This window comes from Mixophyes fleayi, chromosome 2, assembly GCF_038048845.1.
Source record: "Mixophyes fleayi isolate aMixFle1 chromosome 2, aMixFle1.hap1, whole genome shotgun sequence".
Classification (NCBI taxonomy): domain Eukaryota; kingdom Metazoa; phylum Chordata; class Amphibia; order Anura; family Limnodynastidae; genus Mixophyes; species Mixophyes fleayi.
In genome coordinates this window covers 95,301,799-95,325,096 of record NC_134403.1, presented here as the reverse complement: position 1 = coordinate 95,325,096, position 23,298 = coordinate 95,301,799, and the positions used below count along the sequence as shown (strand labels likewise).

The 23,298-nt window shown below is 44.8% G+C and overlaps 1 protein-coding gene across 5 annotated transcripts in view; it reads right to left on the bottom strand.

Annotated features, from left to right (window-relative positions):
- The window catches only part of ZC3H13 (zinc finger CCCH-type containing 13), a 77,105-nt gene that overhangs the window by 7,532 nt on the left and 46,275 nt on the right, over positions 1-23,298 (bottom strand). For 4 of the 5 annotated variants that reach the window (XM_075199724.1, XM_075199728.1, XM_075199726.1 and 1 more), the window contains 4 exons: positions 11,693-11,790; positions 4,758-5,780; positions 4,286-4,330; positions 2,291-2,809 (listed from right to left, as the gene is read on the bottom strand). In XM_075199724.1, coding sequence (XP_075055825.1) covers positions 2,291-2,809; positions 4,286-4,330; positions 4,758-5,780; positions 11,693-11,790 — 1,685 coding nt within the window. The remainder of the gene's footprint in view (positions 1-2,290; positions 2,810-4,285; positions 4,331-4,757; positions 5,781-11,692; positions 11,791-23,298) is intronic. The other variant, XM_075199725.1, reaches the window with a different exon arrangement.

The following is a 23,298-nucleotide window of genomic DNA, read 5'->3' as shown; positions in this document are numbered from 1 at the left end:
AAGACCCTGTGGGACCCAGTATAGAAGCTGAGGTCCTAAACGTATCTGCTATGGCAGATTGAGTGGGAACCTATGAAGTTTCTGCATTCAGAGGTGTGCTTTCAGGAACCGGATGGAGATCTATCTGTGAGAGAGAGCTGGCGGAGCCCTTGGAAAGTGGTCGTCCAGACAGGATACTATCGTGACTTGCCATAGCCCTGCCAGACCGGCATAACCCCAGAACCCCACGAGGAGCAATGTGCAGAATGAAAAGGCAGGACCCAGAGCCGGAACGGAGATTTCTGTACCGCCAAAGGGAAAAAGACACCAGTGGCCCCTTCCCGACTGGTACATGTAAGAAGACCTCCATGACGCCTATTGAGGGCAGGAGCTCCCTCTGTTCACTACCTGCAATGACTGTGCGTAGTGACTACATTCGAAGCAAGAGAATGCAGGCCTGCCTGTTGAGGGACTGCCAGCTTAAATGGAACGAAAGGATCTGTCTGTGGGCCAGGAAGAGGTAGGAATAAAATGCCCCAACCCTCGGGAATACCACCAGGTATATAGGTTCCTCACTTAACAGCACCAGTGTAGGTACTATATGCTCCAATGGGAGCCAAGAAGTGAGTACGCAATGGGGTGCCTCGCCCCTGGAAGAAAGGGGGAGGAAGGGTTTAAGATTGCTCTAGACGTGGCCTAGTGGAGCTGACAGGAAGAAATGTACTCTTACGTTCCGTGGCCCCTGCCGACTACACTGGAATTCTGCAAAATTTGAGAAGCTCCATTATTGGAACGTCCTCCAGAATACCTCTGGGTAACCTGAATGGACCTTTTTTTGAAAACCCAGCTAAGACCCTGTTGGGTGTAAACACACTGCCAGCTGACACTTAGGCTGAGTGGAGGCCAGATTATACTTTCTGTCAGAGGACACCTTCCACGGGTGCCTGCCCTACGTAGGAATACCAAAATAAATGAATAGACGAGTCACAGGGTTGTCAATCCCAGGGGTACCTTCCCATCTAACTCTTGTCTGCCCGAAGAGGAAAAGAAGATGAGAATCTTGTCAGTGTAATAGTAGTTTATTTGGCTTAATGCCAAAGGTCAGACACCCTGCCCAGGGCCCCAGACTCAAGCTTCGCAAAGGTTAGAGTGTGTTTGATGCTTAAGCTGAGACTAACCATCCTGAGAGGGACGTGGAACTTTCAGAGTAAACAATGTTTTTGTCAGAAAATCGAGATGCAACTAGCCATCCTCTGCCGAGGAATGGACGATATCCTGATCCTGACTGTGGACAACTCTGAAAACCAAAATTATGCTTATCCCTGTGAGATGGTAATAAAATGTGTGTTCGTCTGGGTGGTCTCAGACCAGGACAGAGACATAGCTGCTCTATCTGGGAAGATGTGCCTGCGACAGATTTGATCTGCGTGGGCTGGATGTGTGTAGAAGCGTGAGAAAAAGGGGAATTCACATATCTTTTTAGATCCTAACATCACCTTAGTGAGTTCGGCTCAGACGTACTAGCGGGCCCGTATAAAACCTAAGGCAAGGAAAAGTGTCACAGAATAAATCTGGCTGTAATCTTGGTACATATATAATGCAGCAAAGATGAACTAACAGGCATCTTACCTCTGGAGGTGCCCTTCTTAGACATAACACAATGCTAGGAAAGATTATATATATATATATATATATATATATATATATATATATATATATATATACACACACATACATATATACATACACACACACACACACACACACACACATATACACACATACATATACGGACGTAGTAGCTGGTTTCCTACTTTGAGATAAATCTATATATTATCTATGCGGTACGTATACAATGCAGAAATACCAGCGGGTCTCTTACCCGCGGAAGTGCCCTTTTCAGACATAGTGTATAGTAGGAAAGCTGTTCAAAAGATAAAAAAAGAATAGCATTTGGCACATGTGCACGACAGCACAGGTGTAGCCAAGGATATCTGGACGTTTTCTCTTTGGTTTCATATACAATTCAAAATATGTCTCGCAGTGTCCCCCGATGGTAGGAAACAGAAACTATAGTTATGTTTAGCAAGCTATGTACCCACAATCAGAGTGATATGAACAGGAGTGCGTTACTGCTCAGCAAAGAGCTGCAAGTACCTGTGTACAGTCTGGGACACCAGGTAATAGGAATAGACCACATGATACAAAGCCAGCTCCTACAGAGACATGCACAGGTTTCCAAAACCAAGTATACAAAACAAAATACCTATTAAATATAAATCTTTGATTAGTCACTTAAAAGTAAACTTACCATCAAAACTCTCAGTCTTTTCTGCTTTCCAAGTAGTGATCAGATCTTGAAGATTTTCTGTGTCTCTTTCTATTCTCTCCAAAGTAGAGGTGTTTCGACTGTTTGTATCATAACCTTTATCACTCTCTCTCTCCTTTGGGTCACTACGTTTTTGCTCTACTATTGATGATGGGACATCAAGAAGTCTGAATCTCTCTTTTTCTATATTGTCAGGGATCAATTTTTCTCTCTCTCTTTCAAAGTCTCTTCTCCTGTCCCTTTCCCGGTCTCTCTCCCGGTCTCGGATTCGGTCTCGCTCTCTATTTCTTGGCCAGTCTTTATCAGCTTCTCTGTCCCAATCCCGCTGTCTTACATCTCTCCTGTCACGCTCCCTTTCCTTGTCACGATCCCTCTCATGTTCATATCGCTCTCTTTCAGGTGCTCTCTCTCGGCTGTCAAACGACCCAGATCTGGAATGTACTTGACGATCTGACTCTGGTGAACTTCTTCTGGAACTGTGACTCCTGGAGTCTATACAATCTATTAACAGAGATCAATTAATTATATATTTACAGCTCTAATTCTGCAGCTACTTTACTATGAGGTACAGCAGTCAAAGATTATATAGTATTACATTTTCAAGGGTTATCTGTTAAAGTGTAAATAATCATAAACTGAAGATGCATGTCAAATTAAAAAGTTAATGTAATACCAGAGAATAAGACCAATGTAGTAAGTAGAACCTATGCACAACTCTAGGCACAAGACTGTTAAGTCAGCTTGGGCAGAGAGTGGGAGTCACTGCTGGAAAGAAAGAAAGAAAAGAAAATCAGAGCTCTTTGTGGAGTAGGACCCCAGTCAAACTGAAACTTGAGAGTAGTTAAAATCTGTATTAAAAGGTGCACATACCCTTTAAAACAAGTGTAGGTAATTATTAATACACTGTGCTTTGAGATAGCAAGTACCATGTATTCATAAGTGACATTTGTGTATAATAATGAACATACTACAAACTTTAAATTCCAAAAAAGTGAAGACCAGAGTTCCAGACCCAGTATGAAGGCCATCAGCCTGCGCCTTTTGTCTTCATAAGGTGGTAGCACAGCTTGTCGTCATGTATGCCGAGCTGCTATAACATTTCACTTAAAGTCCCAGGAAGCGCAATGATTGCACTGGTACAAATGCAAATACCACCTGCTTTCTTGATGATCAAAGCAATAAATGTATGCAAGGGCTTCTACACACTTCAAACATGTTGAACAAAATTAAAAATAAAAACCACTAGTGATTTTGTACACAAAACCTTGGACTTAGAGAGAAGTGTGTTTATTAAATTTCTACATGCTTAAATGAAGTTCCCAAAGAACAAGCAAGCCTTTCCTAAAAGCAAATATTTTCATCTACTGTGCCATCTTGTCTGAAATTAGTTTCCTACAGGAGATTGATACCCATACAAGCCTTCCCTATCTCTAGTAAAGTTTTTACTGTATATATTGGGTGAATATAGAGATGTCTTTGTTCTAATAAAACACTAAATGCAGAGCTCATTGCAATGCAAATCATTGATAGAGAAGTTACTAGAGGATCAGAACAAGAGATTTTAGGGTATATGAAACATTTGTGTGCCAAAGGTAAAACAAATACAACAAGATGCATTTAAATTGCTTGCATGATACTGCCTAAGGGTGCCTAGAACAGTATTAAATAATCAGTGAAACCTTCAAACTTTAAGCATCAAGACAAACATGACTTACAGAAACAAAACAGGTGACACTATATATGCATTAAAAGACATACAGATGAGACAGCTACTTTAATCATTCATTTTTAAGGCACTTCAAGTATTTATAGTGTTCCTGCATTTACTTAGAGTACTTTATGTCTCTCTTTCAGACAAAAATATCTAGACAAAATACAAGGGGTAGTATTATCTTCAGATTATTGCTAGTATCTAGCCTTCCTGCACAATGCAAGTGGAGCGCTCTTCCCTAGTAGCCCTAGTGGGGAACTACACACCTGTAAGCCGTGCTGAGATGTGTGGCTGCACCCCGACTGCATGTCCTGTATGTGGAATGCACAAATTAGAGCTTTACAAAAATGAGTGAGAAGACATGCAAAATGTTATCATACGTATATGGCCCATACAGACCTCTACAGGCACAAAAATAGATCAATAGATTTTTCTGAGAATATAGTGTTATGCTGCTTATATTGCTTAAAATAATGATTAATTGAAATTTTACACAAACGCAAATAATTACATTTTGTTGTGAAACTAATTTTCGCATCAGAATGAAATATGATCGTTGCCAAATTGAAATAAAACAAAACTTGATAATAAAACAAAATAAAAAATAGTGAGTAATTAGACTTTATAGAAGATTAATGACTATAGCCATAATAGAGGTGATTTACTAATGACTTCTTCAGTTTCAACTGATGAGTCAAATAAAATAGCTTTCAATTAAAAGGCAAAGTTATACATTACCTGATGAAGTGCTGCGACTGGGTTCTCCTCTTTTCAGTTGATCGATTCTGGATTTTCGTTCTGCAGGGGGCTCAATGCTTTTATTTCTCTCTCTCTCTCTGGAGCTGCCGTGCAGTAGTCTTTTCCTTGCAGTCTGGTCTTCTCCACTGCGGTGAATAGAATCTAGTGATGGTGAACGCAGGCGGCCTGATGTACGACTCTGGTTGCTGGATATACTGCTGCTGCGTTTCTGTTCAGCGACCTTGCGAGCAGGTGGCTCATCCACTGTCAAAGGCCGTGGATCTTCTTTCTCAGTTTTAATCTTGGTGGGCTTTTTAATGGTATCTTCTGTGGATCTGTCTGGAATTAAAGATTCTCCTCTTTCAGGGACATCTTCATCTGACCAGTCACTGAATGTGGTTTCTTTTTCTTGGATTGTTTCAACTACCACCTTTTCTGGCAACACCTCTGGAATTTCTTCCTTGATAACTGCTGTGGCTGCAACTGGAGCAACTATTGCAGGAGGTGTTCTAGGGCCTTTCTTTTTCTTACTATGTTGCACGACTTCTTCGTCAGAAATATCAGAATCCCCCTTTTTTCGTTTTTTCTCTAAAGTTTTCTTTTTTTGGACCTTCTTGGGTGAAACGATTTTAACTTCTTCTTGCGGAGACTCTGTAGCACTTTTCTCAACTACAGTTTCTTCTTCTTTCTTTTTCTTTCCAGTCTTCTTTAGCATTTTCTTCTTGGTTTTGTCTTCATGCAATTTGTCAGTAATCTCCCTTTCCTCTGGTTTATGTTGCATTGTGCTATCAATGTCTTTTGTCTTTGAACTTTCAGCATCTATTAAGTGTTCTCTCTGTTTTTCTGTAGTAGACACTCGCTCCTTAGGCTCTGGCTCCTCATAACGCCTTGATCCATCTTTCCTATCAGGCTTTCGTTCCTCCTCCTTCCAACGACTCTGCCTTTCTTCTGTTACATGTGTAGGACTGAGAGAACGAGAATCTTGGGGTCTGACAACCTGACTTAGAAGCCTGTGTTTCTCATCTATAAACATAGCACATACATCTAGTTACAACATGCAATGCATTACAATAAAACTGTACATACATGAGATGTAACTCAAAGCAACCCGATATTAGCTTTCATGTGTGTTTGCACTAAAATGCTAAATGCCAATATAGGATTCTTTTTTCCTATAAGCTACATCAATTTTGCTCTTTGCACCATGGTAAATAGGTCTTATATCATTTATATATTTTAGCAGAATGGTCAATTTAAGCCTGATAGGTTTGGTGTGTGCGCCTACTAAACAGATAATTTTGTTAAATTGTATTTTTTTTTTTTATTATTATTTTTATTAATTCTCTATAAAATCTCCTCTAACTATCTAGCTAAACCACCTATCTATTCTTGTCGCTTGTATCAGCATTAGTGTCAACAGTTTAGGCCATATACTTTGGATACCCATATGCAAAGTTTCAACCAATATCACATTCAAAAGCATCCTCTTATTTATTTAGCTTATTACTGACATGGTATATGTATACACAAATATCTGCGTAGTCAATTCACCATATCTCTCCCTTACGAGCTGCGCAGGACTGAAAGCTAATTACCTCCCTAATGATTCCCCATCCCAAACACGTCGTCTTGATGAGTGAATAATAAATTGTGACTTAAACCAATGCTTTTCTATGTTCGTACATAAACCTTTCATGTTTCCATACTTCATTAACTAGAAATGTCCTGTGGAGAACAATGGGTGCTTCAGGTGCCCATCCATTCCCTAGCAAGAAAAACCTTAGCCAGAGAGGCCAGAGTAAATACATATATAAAGAGCGGCTTATAAATGCTCTCTTCTAGTGTAGTGCCGAATAGACAAACCTTGGGGCACAGAGCAGGAGTGACAGGCAATGTGGAGGAGATGTGACCACATACCTTGCCCCAAAAGGATTGAATGGGCAGGCCCACAGTAGGTGCCAAAAAGTTCCTGCAATAATAGCACACTTGGGGTACTCCTCAGCAGTGCGTCGTCCCATCTTGTGCAGTCTAACTGGACTTAAATATACTCTATGCACTATACAGTAGTGTATCTGCTGATACCGCACGCACAAAGTGGCATCCCTTGTACCACCCACCACCAGACTCCACGATTCAGAGAAAACCCCCAAGTCAGTTTTCCCAGGTGGTTCTAAGTAGATCAAGGCCTACCTGAGACACCTAAGGGAGCAACAGGGCATATAACACCGATATTGTCTTGGAGGAGCCCACAGATTTTAAAACGGAGGGTCTAAAATCTGAGGCAAGCCACTGGGAAATTGAGCATTCAGGGCATTTCATACCTAGAGGTATCTGAAGAATTGAGAGTTAGGTATCAAGAACATGGATCTTATTTGTTCAGAGGACCGCATATGTCTATATATATCTGACCAATTGTACACATTCCCATCCGTCTCCACAACACCGAGCCCTCCAACTCCATGTTCTCCTTGAAACCAGGATTAAACCAGAAGGGGGTATCCGGGTCCTTTCCTTCTCCCCCCCAAGAGGCCATGTGTCTGACCAGATCATGGAAGTCTGGCATATTATAGGAGCCACCCCACTGGGTCTGTGCCTGGCCAGCAAAACCTGTAATGAACCAAAAGAAGGGTCCATTTACACTCCCAAAAAGTGCCCGAGAGTGGTGTCCTGAGCAGCACTCTGGCAAAGGACGAAATGCATAAGCTGGGAGGCAGGGTAGTAGATTCTAAGATTAGGCAGAGCTAACCCTCCTGTTTGTTTAGTCCAACACAAAGTATTAAAATGAACTCTAACACTTGCGCCAACCCAGAGCAGGGAGATTAAATATTTATTGATATTTCGGAACACCTGCAATGGCAAATACACAGGAGAATGCTGATGGGGAAATGGGTGCTTAGGCTGCAGGACCATTTTTATGAGGTTAATCCTACCAGTGACCGTAAAAGAGAGCTTCTGCCATGTGTGGCACTTATATTTCAAATAGTCACCAGTTATTGGGTCAATATTAAGTTCCACATAGTCAGACGCATGATCCGTAAAACAAATACCTGAACTTTTTAGTCCACATCAGTGACTGACAGGTTAGAGCCCCGTGCGAAGTCTGCCAACCCAGTGGAAAAACCACTGATTTGTTCCAGTTAATTTTGATGTCTGAGTATCTCTAGAAGCCCTCGACCATCTCAAGAAGGTGAGTCAAGGACCCCTCAGGGTCCTCCAAGAAGATCAACATGTCGTCCGCAAATAATGCTATGCTGTCAGTGACCTTTCCATTCCTGCCTCTAAAGTTGAGATGGGAGCGGATCAAGTGTCAGAAGCAGTGATGAAGCCTATGGTTTAATGAAGATGTTGTTCACTTAGGCAATCACAGTTACCCTATTTGATCTTAAGAAGGTGCCCATCACTGCCATAATTTTTGTAAACGCCCTTGCTGCTGTTTTCAGACCAAAGGGCAGTGCTCTGAACTGAAAATGGAGATATGGAACTGTACACCCGAGGAGGCTCCAATGACCTTGCCAGATCAGAACATACAAGGGATGCATCTTTTATATACATAGAGGCTAAAAACTTGTCTTGCTCCATGCCACAGATTGCACAAACACAGAATCCTGCGCTGAGCTCACTCTCAAACAAGAATAAATCACAGCTGAAAATAGATAGGGAATTGATAAACCCCACTGACAAATTAAAACCAAAAGGAAGAAAGAAACAGTGCTGCAATGAAGCTAATTGAGAGTAATTTAGTAAAAAACAAAATAAAGAAAAAAGTTGAGCAAAATTTTCTCTAAATTAAATTACTCTATTAACTTCATACCATAGATGACGGATATTAAAGACTCCATCTTGCACCTGTCCAGCGAAGACGTGTTGAGACTTTAGGTTCAAGATGGGTTGAAAAGGTCATGGTCAGCTTTTCCACAAGAAATAGGTTTTAGCAAAAACCTAAACCCTCTAATTTTTTTGAGTGGTAAAAACCATTCTTGAGGAAAGTAGGGGCTGCATGTACTCCCTTAAATCCAATCTCTTGGTCCCATCTGTCGGGAGACTTGTGGAGGACCATAGTCAGCACACAACTCATTCAGTGATGCAGCTGAAAGTTGATCGCTGGTGTAGAGACACTATTCTGAAATTACCAGGCTTTCCCTCCGGGAGCCATCCCACAAGGAGTGAGAGGTGCAGCAGTTGAGGCACCACATTCAGTACCTGTCACCATGCTCCTATCTTCAGCAGTGCATTACAGCACTGCCAGCACATAAGAAGGCAAAGCCAAAAAAACACCCTACTCCAGTGGTTTCCAAACTGTGCGTCTTGGTGATCTCACAGGGGTGGCGTGGCCAGGGCCGGTAGTAAGCAAAGCGGGAAACTACTTGGTAAGGGTGCCTCGAACTGAAAAAGTTTGGGATCCACTGCCTTACTCCAAACGCATTTGTTTTAAAAATGAATTGTCCGTTGGAAGGGGTTGGGGGGAAACAGATCTTTGAACAGATTCCAACTAAGTGTCTGCCCAGCATAAACCTTCAATACCCCAAGGTAGCACTGTCCTCCAGATAGGATGAAGGAATCAGAAAAAAAAAAAAAAAAGGAGGGGAAGGGGGAGAATAAAAAAAAAAGTGGATTTTTATACTTCCAATAATTCTATCTGGGGGACACTGCTACCATGGGCTGTATGAGGTGAGAGTGGATATGGCACTTAACTAGTTAACTTGTTAAATGGATCATGCTGACAGACCTCTACACTCTGCAACCCTCTGTAGCTCCTCAATTTAATTATAAAGCCCCAAGGAAAAGTAGTCAAACAACCAGAGACCACACAGCAGAAGGGAGGGAACGCATTGTTCCCCAAATGGAATCAGAGAAACTGATTTATTGAAAGTATAAAAAAAATCCTCTTTTCTTTCATTGGATCGAGGACACTGCTACCATGGGGACATTCTAAAGCAGCCCCCCTAAAGTAGGGACCGCTCCGATAGCCCAGGACATAGAGCACTACAGCCAAAACTGGCGTCCGTGGACACAGACATTGAATTGATATAGTTTGGTGAAAGTATGGACTAAGAACCAGGTGGCTGCTCTGAAAAACTGGTCCACTGAAGCCCCATTTCGTACAATCCACGAGGCCACACCGAGCGGGTGGAATAGACAACAATTCAAACGGACACAGGTCGGTTAGCACTGACATAAGCCTGCTTAATGGTTGAAGTAATCCATCTGGCAATGAACCGCTTTGAATCGGACCATCCTCATTTATGGGAATCAAACAAAAAGAATCCGTGCGGCGAATCTGGGACATCCTCCGACAAACTGCAGGCCGATGCAATCACCAGCAGGAACCCTACCTTCCAGGTAAAGAACCGCAATTCAGCAAATTGTAATGGTTCAAACAGGGCCGCAGCCCCCCACCCCTGCAGGTTGACGTTTGTGGTCACTATGATCCAGGACCACGGAGCAAAGGACCTGCCTACCACCAGGTGGTCCTGGACCATCCACCACTTAAGGGACACCTTCGCTTCGGGTAAAAACTGAATCAGTTGGTGTTCCAAATGCAGATGGGATCCTGACCACTTTTTTTTTTTTTTTAAGAGGACTCACTTAAAGCAGCGCAAATGAAATTGACTAAGGTATTGCCTCGAAGGTCGACACCATTTTCCCTAGAAACCGCATGCATAGGTGGATGGATGGTCTGTGGAAGGCCAGAACCCACGATGTTGTTCCTGCAATGATCGGGTCTTGTCCGACGGGAGGAATACTTTGGTATCCATGGTGAGCCGAGGAAGGCCATCCGCTGCCGGGGGCTCAACTGGGATTTGTTCAGGTTTATTAGCCAGTCGTGGTGCTCCAGGATCTTGACTGCAAGTGCCCGATGTGGTTGTAAAAGATTAGCTGATGCGGCCATTGATAAGAAGGTAGTCTAGATAGGGTATTATTTTCATCCCTCAAACTCCTTTGGCACTGTGGAAATGCTGAAGGGTAATGCCCGGAATTTGTAGTGAGCCAATCCCACCGTAAATCTGAGAAGAACCTGATGTTCCTCCCAAATGGGTACGTGAACAAAGGAGTCTGTGATATCTACCGACGCCAGAAAATTGTCTGCATCCAATCTATGGATTACCGATCTGAGGGATTCAATGCGAAACCTGTCTACCCGCAGGTATAGGTTTAACATTTTTAAATTTAGGATGGGACTGAACGAGCCATCTGGCTTGGGGAGCAGAAAAGGGTTGGAGTAGAAACCTTGTCCTTTCTGGTTCCCAGGAACCAGGCAGATGACAGGCAGAAAGAAAATAGGCGACTGATAAACACCGCCTGCCTTCCGTGTCAGTGCTGGTATATCGGGAATCCCCTTAGCGTGACAGCGGCTTCACTAAGCCGCCTGTCATCACTGAATCACAGCTGCCCGGGAAGGAGTATGCTCTGTCATCCCCGACAGTGCACTTTACCTGTAGAGAAAGAATTCTAGAATTAAAAGAAGGTAAGCCATTCAAGAAAATAAGTGAAAAACTATCACTAGCAATTAAAGTAAGCCCAGCTCCCTTGGGCACTTAATCTAGACTGAGTAGCTACAGGGGGCTGCTGATGAAGAACAAATACTGCTTTAAACAAAAAAATTTTGTCTATAAAATCTGTAAACAGTAATTTAGTAACTGGAGTAAAAACCAGCGAGTGCCAGGTTTGTCTACTGTGCCTTTAGGATTGCTACATTACACACCTCTATAATTCATCTCTCCCCTTCATAACATTAAAAATGATCCATATTATTTATAACAAGACTGAAGACACAACTAAAAAATTAACTCTTCATAGATCATAGCTGCAGATTATTGCACAAATAGCCTGCATAATGTTCCAAGCTTAAAATGCATGTCTTTAATATGCCGCTAAAAGCTTTCAATTATACAACAAATATTAAAAAGTTATTGATCAGATCTATAGATTCGTACTCTTCTCATCACCACTGTTATCGCTCTCAGGGGAGTGATCTCTACGCCGCTTTGGGGAAGGACGTGGGCTTGGACTGCTTTCGTTCCTGTGTCGCTTCCTATAAGCAAAGAGAAAATTACTTAAAACCAAAAGTTTATTGTATGCATGTACAAATCTACAGGTAAAAACAGACTCAGACATTCCCTTGACATTACACAGTAACCAAATTAAATCCAGGTGTCCAGAAGGTATGAATATAAATTGTTGAGCAGTATGTGTAGAGAGTAACCTGAACTCCCCACTTTGGCATTCAAGAAAATCAAATGCCTAAAAAAATATTTTATTAGTATGCTAGTTTGTCAACAGTATTCATTGGAAATACCTCCATATCTGAAGCACAAAACAGACTCAGTATTTTCCACCATGACCTCTAACACGTTATATGGAAGGAAGGAAGGGGACTTGAGGGACAGTAAAAGTAAATGCAATTCTAGCCAAAGAGGGATAATACATTTTAGAACAGATCCATCAGTTACCCACCCAGGTCCTTAGCTTGACATTATACAGTAAGGTGTCGCGCTTATTTGAATTGAATAAGCATTTGTTTCTCTATGCATAATTTGACAATTTTTTAGAACATCTATAAAGGCTATGTAAAAATACAATACTTCTTACAAATCATCTCAAATAAATGCCGCAGAGATCATTATTTTCAGGGATTATAATTACCACTGTTATATGGTTATACTGTTATATATCACTGTAACCTAAAGCTGTTCTAGTACAGGGAATACACATACAAGATATGTTATCCTTGTTTGCTCATGCCCACAAAACTCAATTTTCTGCTTACTGGGTTATAATTATATTATTTATTTTAATTTTCCAAACTCCCCACTCCTGGCCATAGCACAGACAATGGAGCATACACTGGGGATTTTTCTTGTGGCTAAAATTATGGCATTCCCAAATATGGGCAGTGATTATAGCATATTCATTTACTGGGTTTAAAAAAAAAAAAGGAGGATTTTTACCGTAAAATCGATTTCTCTTACTCTATTGGGGGACACTGCGAGACATAGGACTAGGAGTCTAGGCACTTATCAAACTTGTTTGTTCTCCACACTCCTCCCCTACTATGCCCCTCCTCTCCAGCTCAGACCTTAGTTTTGTATAACCAAGCCAGGAAGAAAGGAAAAACAATTCAGAAAATAGCACCCACAACAGCACTGCTTTCAGAGCAAGGGAGGGTGCGCAGTGCCCCCCAATGGAGTAAGAGAAACGGATTTTACTGTGAGTAAAAATCTTCTTTTCTCTTTCTTACCATTGGGGGACACTGCGAGACATACTAAAGCAGCCTCTAAGGGGGGATTGCTCTGGAACGGCTGCACGTAATATTTTGCGCCCAAAACTCGCATCAGTGGATGCAAAGCCATGCAACCCAGAAACTCTGCAGAAGGGGTTAAACGTTGTCATACTGCGCAACTGCTCTATTCAAGCACCCTGTTGTGCCGACCAAGAAGAGCCAACCCCCCTGGAGAGTCTGCTCTAAAAGTCACAGAATCCAACAGAATGGTGAAAGTGATACAGCGGGCAAGAGGCTGTTTGGAAACTGGGCAACCCCACTATTGAGTGCTTGAAAGGATGAAGAGGACATTAGTCTCATGGACAGAGACCTTGCGGTCAAGAGCACAAAACCACTGAGTCAAGTGGGATGCAGACAGTAACCTGTGAATTAATAATGCCTGGTGCGACACACCACTCTATCCTCCTGGAGGAGTAAAATGTGGGCGTGCAATACACACATCCGGCACAGAACCCCTGTGAACAGAGGCGGTATTCAAAGGAGCACCCCTACTATGAGATAACATATCACAGAATCAGCGGGTCAAAAGTGGCGAAGCAAGTGCTCTGATGACGAGACCTAGATTCCATGGCTTCACCTGACCCACCAAAGGGGAGCTGAACCTGAAGAACCCCCCTGAAGAAAGACAAGCTCCCTTGAACCTGCCAACCAACGCTGAAGTAGATTGAGAGCACTTGAAAGTGCACTTAGAGGGAACCAAAGCAGAGTCCCATATTGGAGCCAGCTCGCGAAATGAAAACAAGGAGAGCCAGCACAGGAAGAACCCTGGGATTCACATCACACGCTGTACCGTTTCCAGCCCAAAGAGAACGGCTGAGGAAGATGCCCTATGAGCTATATTGAAGGTACCAACAAGCCCACTGTGAAGAACCTCTGGCCCAAAAAAGAGGATTTATGTACTTACGTTAAATCCGTTTCTCTGATTCCGTCTGGGGGACACTGCTTACCATGGGTTGTGGAGGGAGCTTGGGGGAGTTGGCACCTAACTAGTTAAGTTTTAGTACTGCCGACAGACCCCTCCCCTCTACAATCCCCCTGGACTCTTCAGTTTATTAAAAAGCCCTAGGAGTAAGGCCAGTCAAACAAGAGCACACAGAAGAACATAAGAAGGGAGGGATCGCAGTGTCCCCCAGACGGAATCAGAGAAACGGATTTAACGTAAGTACATAAATCCTCTTTTCTCTTTCATCCAGTCTGGGGGACACTGCTTACCATGGGGATGTTCTAAAGCAGCCCCCTAAGGGTGGGACTACTCTGAAAATCCCGCTCGCAAAGCATTACGAGCGAAATCTGCATCCGTAGATGCAAATACATTAAATTGGTAAAATTTTGTAAACGTGTGGACAGAGGACCAGGTGGCTGCTCTGCAAAGCTGGTCCGCAGAAGCCCCATTTCTCGCTGCCCACGACGCCCCTACCGATCTGGTGGAATGGGCCGTAAGTCTCTCTGGCACAGGACGGTTAGCCTTTATGTAAGCATGTCTAATCGTTGCCGTAATCCATCTAGCGATGGACTGTTTTGAGGCTGGCCAGCCTCTCTTATTAGCATCATAGAGGACAAACAAAGAATCTGTACGTCTAATTTGTGAAGTTCTTTTTACATAGATGCGCAGAGCCCTAACCACATCCAACTTTTCCAGTCTGGAGATCAGATTGGGAAGAGGATGAAAAGGCCGGGACTACAATGTCTTGGTTAAGGTGAAAAGCCGAAACTACCTTCGGAACGAAGGAAGGAAGGGTTCTTAGGACCGCTCTGTCCTCGTGGAAAACCAAATATGGTTCCCGACAGGACAAGGCTCCTAATTCCGAAACTCTTCGAGCAGAAGCGATAGCTAAAAGAAAGAGGACCTTCCAGGTCAACCACTTTAATTCTGACACACGCAAGTGCTCAAAAGGAGGCCCTTTAAGCATTTCCAGTACCAGATTGAGATCCCATGGTGCTGTCGGCGGAACATAGGGAGGCTGAATATGCAGTACTCCCTGGAGAAAAGTCCGAATATCCGGTAAATCGGCTAATTTCTTATGGAAAAAAAACGAAAGTGCCGATACCTGGACCTTTAGGGAACCTAACCTGAGACCTGCCTCCAGGCCATCCTGAAGGAACGCTAACAAGCGAGTGAGGCGAAAGGAGGATGAGTGGCAAGTCCTACTTTCGCACCATCTAATATAAGCTCTCCAAATCCTGTGATAGATGCGAGCTGAAACTGGTTTTCTGGCTCGCATGAGGGTGTTCACCACATCTGGAGAGAAACCTCTAGCTCTCCAGAGGCTGGCTTCAACAGCCATGCCGTTAAACTGAGCTGAGGTAAATTCTGGTGTAGGAATGGACCCTGAAGGAGAAGGTCGTCTCGAGATGGAAGACGGAACCCTGGTCCTTCTGCCATGGAGATTATGTCCGCGTACCAGACTCGGCGCGGCCATGAGGGAGCTACTAGAATTACTGGTAGACCCCCCTGCCTGACCCGTCTGAGGATGCGAGGAAGCATGGAGATAGGAGGAAATAGGTACCCCATCCTGAACTCCCATGGCATGGTCATGACGTCTATTGCCACGGCTAAGGGGTCTCTTGACCTTGCGCAAAACCTGGGAACCTTCCTGTTGTGTCTGGAGGCCATGAGATCTATGTCCGGAAGGCCCCACCAGGGACTGAAACACTTCCGGATGCAGAGACCACTCCCCCGGCATCATCTGGTTGCGACTGAGATAGTCTGCTTCCCAGTTGCGTATTCCTGGAATGAATACAGCCGATATTGCCGGAACATGAAGTTCTGCCCAAGACAAAATCTGGGCTGCAATTTTCATTGCTGCTGCACTCCTGGTTCCTCCTTGTCTGTTGACATATGCTACAGCCGTGGCATTGTCGGATTGAATTCTGACAGGGTGGCCCTGGAGGAGGGATTGTCCTCCTTTGAGGGCTAGGAGAATAGCCTTCAGTTCCAACACATTTATGGATAGGGATGATTCCTGAACCGACCAAAGGCCTTGAAGCCGGAGGTGAAGGATTACCGCCCCCCAACCTTTCAGGCTGGCGTCTGTCGTTGCTATGACCCACGCCCCCGGAGAGAAGGATCTGCCCACTGTTAAGTGATCCTGAATCAGCCACCACTGGAGGGATCCCTGGACCTCGGGGATAGAGAGATCTTCTGTAGGTCCAGATGTAGGTGGGATCCTGACCACTTTGTTAACAGATCCCACTGAAAACAGCGAGAGCGGGCTCGAGCAAAGGGAATGGTCTCGAAGGAGGCCACCATCTTTCCCAGCAACCGCATGCACAAATGGATTGAGGGTCTGGGAGAGGACAAGACCTGGGAGGTTATACTCTGAATTGAGGTGGCCTTTTCGACAGGCAGGAACACCTTTTGTTGGCTGGTGTCCGTGATGAGGCCCAAGAAAACCATGCGCTGACACGGGACCATCTGAGATTTCTTCAAGTTGATGAGCCATCCGTGGCTCCTGAGAATCGCCAAGGCAAGGGATAAGTGATAACGCAAACAACTCTCTGAGGAGGACTTGAAGAGCAGGTCGTCCAGATAAGGCACGACCTGAATGCCCAGAAGGTGCAGACGAGCTGCCATAACCGACATGACTTTTGTGAAAACCCTCGGTGCTGTGGAGAGGCCGAAGGGGAGGGCCCGGAACTGATAATGGGAGGGTCCTACAGTGAATCTGAGGAGGGACTGATGGCCCTTCCAAATGGGAATGTGGAGGTATGCATCTTTTATGTCTATGGAAGCCATAAATTGATCCTTCTCCAATCCGTTTATGACCGACCTCAGAGATTCCATCCGAAATCTGTCTACCCTTAGGTGTACATTGAGTGACTTTAGGTTTAAAATGGGTCGGAAGGAGCCGTGCGGCTTCTTCACAAGGAACAGGTTTGAATAAAAACCCTGTGTCTTTTGGAATTCTGGAACCCTGCAGATAACCTTCTGAGAGACAAGAAAAGCGACACAATCCTGTATTGCTTGTCTTCTGGATGGATCTCGGGGTAGGGGGGTTACGAAGAACCAATGGGGTCTGGGACCCAGCAGGTCTATCCTGTATCCCCCTGATATAATGCCTCGAATCCAGGGGTCCTGGGAGGACTCTGTCCACTGTTGAAGAAAAAGAGACAGACGACCTCCCACTGGGGTTTCCCCCCGGGGAACCAAGTGGTCGTCAGGACGCAGGCTTCTCCTGAGTCCTGGAGGCCTGGCATCTGGCCGAAAAAGAGGATCTTCCTCTAGAGGAGGAGCCTCGGGCATTTGGCTGTTTACCCCTAAACGACTGTCCTCTGGACAAGGAGGATCCTCGAAAGGGCTGACGGAAGGAGCTGAACCGGGGTTTTTTGCTTCTACCTGGGAAAATCGGCAAGGAAGTACTCTTGCCCCCCGTAGCCTGGGATATTAAGGTATCTAATTCCGGTCCAAACAAACCTGCTGCTGAAAAAGGAATGATTTCAACAGATTTTTTTGATTCTGCATCTCCTTCCCAGGATTTCAGCCATAGAGTTCTTCTAGCTGAAACGGATGCAGCCTGTATAGAGGAGGAGACAGCCGCTGAATTTTGAGCCGCCTCATAAATGTACCCCGATGCCTCTTTTAAGTGTAAGGCCAAGGGGAGTAATACAGAACCCTGTAAGGCCTCTGCCAGCTGGTCTGCCCATACTTCCATGGCTCTAGCCACCCAAGCTGAAGCGAATGTGGGTCTAAAGGACGAACCTGCAGCCGCAAAGATAGACTTCAGTTGGGATTCAATCTTCCGGTCATTGGCATCCGGAAGGGACGCTGAACCAGGAGCTGGAAGTAAGGTGTGTTTTGTTAAACGTGCAATAGGCACATCTACTTTTGGGATACTTTCCCAACGAATTACCTCCTCCTCCTGTAAGGGGTACAAGGAGGAGAATCTTTTGGGAACTGAGAACCTCTTCTCAGGTTGTTTCCATGCTGCTTCAGCAATATCTACGAGAAGGGGGAAAACGGCAAGCCTTTCTTTTGGCTATCTTGAACAGAATTCTGTCTCTAGGCGTAGGATCCTCCGGTTCTGGGAGGTCTAACGCTTGTCTAACTGCAAAAAACCAAATCATTAACAAATTGGTTTCTAGAACTATCCTCCTGTTCCGAAGACTGAACTTGGTCAGAATCGGAATACACTGCCCCCTCATCCTCAGAAGATTCCTCAGAATCTGAAAGGACCATGATAGGGTTATTCGATCTAGGTCTCTTCCTTTTAGCGTACGGGATGTTTGGGGACTCAAGCAACAAGTTAAGCTTATTTAAACATTTAAGGAAAGCTGTGGACCATGTCGCTTCTGTGAAGAAAGTGTTTTGGTCAGAAAAAGAAGAGGAAGGTCCTGGTAAGGACGCTCCAATAGACCCTGTGGTAACAGGGAGGGCCAGCTGAGTGCTATTACTAGAAGCCACCGAAGTAGCCATATTAGATAGCAATTGGTTAGATTGTAATACCATCTGAGCTAAGGAGGAAACCGACTGTGTCAGGGAGGCCACCCAGGCCGGCTCCTCCGTCAGAGGGGCTGTGGGCTGATGAGTCCGCACAGTGGAAGCCCCTGCATCACAGGCAGAACAGAGGGCCAATTTAGGGTCCCCCTGCCCACACAGTAATTTAACTTGACATTTTGAGCAAGTAAAATATTTTGCAATAGGGCCCTTTCCCTTATCTGTCATTTTTTATAAAGGAAGGCACACCAAACACACAGATTAAAGGGTTAATCTAGCTGTGTAACAGAGAGAATAGAGAGAGATATGTATGCAGAAAACAAATTGTATAACAAGAAACAACTAATCTGTATAATAAAAGTTGTACTTGCAATAATTAAACACCAATTGTTTTGTAGGCAAGCAGGAGACTATAATGTAAACCTTACAGCCTACTTTTTTTCCACAGAAAATAAACAATATGTGTGTTTAAAGGCAATACTTAGCCCAGGGCCATAAGGGAGAGAAGTCCACGGCAGTCTGTCCAGTGTCTGCTCCCTCAGCTCTGATCTCTCTTCCCGGGCTTCCTTTGGCGCCAGAAGACTGGGATATACCATCTCTCTGTGGAAGGAGGAGCGAACTATGTATTAGCTCCCCCCCCCCTTCAATAGCTCCAATCGTTGAAAAAAATACAGGAGGTCTCCGCAGCGACATACCCGGCGCCCTCCTCCTATGCATGAGGGGGGAACCGTGGTATAGCCCCCTTCCTCCTCTTCTCCGTAGCGCTGCTGGCCCGAATTCCAAGATGGCCGCGGCTACTTGCAGATCCGATAACCGGCACTCTATGCCTGTCATGGCAGCGCCGGTTATCGGGGAGGCTGGAGGAGTGCAGCGGTCCATGAGACCGCTTGTCACTCCTCAGTTTAGGCACCCTTTCAGAAAAAGTTTCCCTGTCAGTGAGAGCCTCTGGCTCCCATCTGACAAGAGAATGCCTGCGCTGCTGGCTGTGAGTGTGTTCTCTCTCATAGAACACACTCCAGCACTGTCACCAGTAAGAAGGATAATAAAAAGTAAAAGAAAGAAATAAAAATTTTTAAGATTACACTAGCTATAAAAAACGCTGCCCAACTGCAGGGCACCTGAAAAAAACTGAAGAGTCCAGGGGGATTGTAGAGGGGAGGGGTCTGTCGGCAGTACTAAAACTTAACTAGTTAGGTGCCAACTCCCCCAAGCTCCCTCCACAACCCATGGTAAGCAGTGTCCCCCAGACTGGATGAAAGAAATCTGGGTTTCCAACGTCACGGCGTCTAGCTAGATGATCTAAAAAGTGGCAGAAGAGGCCCCTGAACTATAAGATCTGACCGCATTGGTAGGCAGAAGGGCGGCGGCGCTACCAGCCGTGGAATGTAAGAGCCATGCTCTGCGAGGCGTCCCTTTTAGAAACTTCTTAGCACCCACGAGAACATGGGACGTGGAAGTGACAAGCACAACATTCCGAAGTTTCAGGGAAACATCTTGGCATAGAAAATTCCAACTGAGGGAAACTTGAGTAAATGAGTATAGACGCCCTAGGGGCCAAGTACGGAGTGCCCCAAGACTTCACCAGAAGACGTCTCCGTGGAGAGACCCTTCTCCCTGGTTAGCCGCCAGCCTGTTTAGACTCTTGGCCTCCCACTTATTCACGTCAATAGAATGGGAGAACATGACACACCACTCCGGCTATAACCTGGTCGACTCTTACATTGCTGTTGAGCCGCATGTTCCCCTCTTGATGCTACAGCCGTGGCATTATTTGACAGAATGTCTAGAGGTTTTCTGATCAAAAACAGCAGGGTCTGGCGCAAAGCCCTGTGCACCTGTGAGCTCTAAATTTGAAAGAACAGTTCTCTTGGGAGGACCAAAAGACCCTGGAACCTTAAGGATCCTATTAATGCACCTCAACCTAACAGACTAGCGCCTGTCGTGACCAGGGTTCAGGTCCTGGTGAACAACTGACCTCACTCCTGACTGTTTTAGGTTAACCACCACGTGAAGGAAATCAGAGTGGCTTAGGACAGAGATGATCTGCGTGTCCAATAACATGGAAACCAGTCTCTTTTTTTGGGGAGAATCTTCCTCTGGGGATGTCGGGAGAGGAGAGTGCAAACGTGACTGCCTGGACCATTGGTACCCTGGTTTCCAGAAACTTCATGCAACTGGGAAGAGAAACTTTTTTCCGCGCCAGGAGCATCCAGGTTCTGCTCTGACGTTAGAGGACACTGTCCTCCGTTAGGGAGACCCCGTGGGTCACAGTATAGAAGAGGAGGCATAAAAAAACCACATCTACTGTTGTAGAATGAGTGAGAACCTGGGTAGGTTCCGAACTCAGTCTTGCGCTTTTAGAAACTGGATGGAGATCCGGTTTTAAGAGATAAATGATAGAGACTTTGTAAAAAAGGTCGTACAGACAGTGTATTATCATGACTTACCGAGGGCGCAGTAGCCATAACCTCAGAAAACAGAGGCGGAGTGTCCAGTTAACAAAGGGCAGGGCCGTGAGCCGGAACTGAAACTTCTGTACAGCCAAAGTGAAAGACACACCGGTGGCCCTTCCAGAAAGGTTCACGAAAGAAGACCTTCTTGATGTCTACTGAGGTCAGAAACTCTCTTTGTTCACTGCCTGCAATGACTGTGCGTAGTGACTACATTCGAAACGAGATAATGCAGGCCTGGCTGTTGAGAGACTGCAAGTTTAAATGGGATGGAAGAACCAGGCTAACTGCTGGCCAGGAGGAGGTTGGTATAAATTTCCCCAACCTCACCAATGTCACCAAGCCTACAGGTTCCCTAATTAACTAACAGCACATGTACTATATGCTCCTCTGGGAGGCGAGGAGTGACCATGCAATGTGGCACCCCGACTGCAGAAAAAAAAAAAAGCAACGAAAGGATTGAGACCGTCCTTGTCGTGGCCTGGTGGAGCTGAGAGGAACTCCTATCTTCAGTGGCCCCTGGATACCAGTCTGTAATTCTGCAAAAAGTCAGAGGTTCCATTTTTGAAACGTCTTTGTGGACGCTTCTGGCTAACTGCTCTGACCATAGCTGGATGGCTTTTTGAAACCAAGCTATGACCCTGTTAGGTGTGAACAAACTGCTTGGCGTCACTGAAGTCGAGTAATGGGCTGGATACACTACTTATTAGAGAGAGACCCACAGAGAAGTAAACTTTCTATGGACGCATGCCCTGTGTAGGGACAGCAGAATAATTGAACATACAAGCAATAGGGTCGTCAACCCCAGGGGTTCCTTTCCATCTATTTTCTCTGCCGGGAGAGAAGAGAGATAAACAATAGGCTGGGCAGATTTTCAATTGGCTCGTGCCAAAGGTCAGACACTATTCTCATCCTATGAGGAGATGGTCTCCTAAATATTCTGCAAAGGTTAAAATGTGTCTAATGCTTATGCTGAGATTATCCACCCTGTGAGTGGATGTGCAGTCAGATGTTTTAGACTCTAAATCATGATTTAACTAGCCAGCCTATACCAAGGAATGAACCCTATATCCCTGATCCTGACTGTGAACAACTTTGAAAAACACAATTATGCTTATCCCTGTGAGATGGTGAGCAAATATGTCTCTGTCTGGGTGGACTCAGACTGGGAGAGAGGCATGCCGCTTCTGTCTCGGAAGATGTGACTGTCACAGATGTGATCTGTGCGGGCTGATAGTGTGTAGAAGCATGGGAAAAGGGATACTCGCGTACCTTTCCGGACTAAAACATCACCTTAGTGAGTTCGACCATTAACGCTGCCAGTGATTTAGGCCAGACTGCTCCTCCAGAGCGGCCGACAGCGAAGTGGGAGCACCCTGTTCACAGACCCATAGCATGCAGGCTAGGGCTGCACAAAAGATAAAAATTACATTCTGCACATATATAATGCAGCTCAGACATACCAGCAGGTCCGTAAGACACATAAGGCAATGCTAGGCAAAGAGTGACAGAATAAGACCGTATCACATCATTTGGGTACATATATAATGCAGTGCAGATGTACCAGTGGGACTTTTACCCCTGGAAGTCCACTTTCACACGTAATGCATATTAGGAAAACTGTCAAAATTTAGAATTACATTTGGCACCTGTGTAATACAGCATAGACGTAGCAGAGGGTCCCTTATTTTTGGACAGCCCCTTAGGAATTGTAAATAAACAATCACAAAATCAAATAATATAATAAATTTGTCTTTTTTTTTTTTTTCAAATGTCTGAATATTAGATAAATGCTCTCTGTATATTAGGAAGTTACCAAGTCTATACACAAGGTATTCATAAGAATTAGACAATAAATCCCTAGATTCTGAAAAACAGACCTGGTGTATGTGTAAATACAGAATAATACAGTTTAAACTTTGTTTCAGAAGCCTAACTAGTAAATACAATAAAGAGGTAGCGGCATAGGAGAAGGTGGAGCGGCATAGGAGAAGGTGGAGCGGCATAGGAGAAGGTGGAGCAGCAACAACATTCAGCACAATGTGTCTTGTGTCCCAGTCTCAAGAAATGGCTGTCGTCCGCACAAGAAAGCTGAAAGGGAGGAGGAGGAGTTCCGCCCTCAGTTCATCCCCAACATGGCCGCCTCCATGTAATTCCGAACAGCGCGTACTATGTATGGCCGTCGGTTATGAAATGTGCGTCAACCGCAGTAAATTAGTGTGCCAAGGCTGCGTGAGCAATAGCGAGCCAATCGCCTACTATTGAGTGCGATCGCTTCACTGTCCCCCCTATGCTCGTTGTCTAGGGGGCAGGGGGGACATTCCGGCAGGTCCATCGAGCTGGGAAGAGAGGCTGATTCAGCTTCACTCCCGTCCG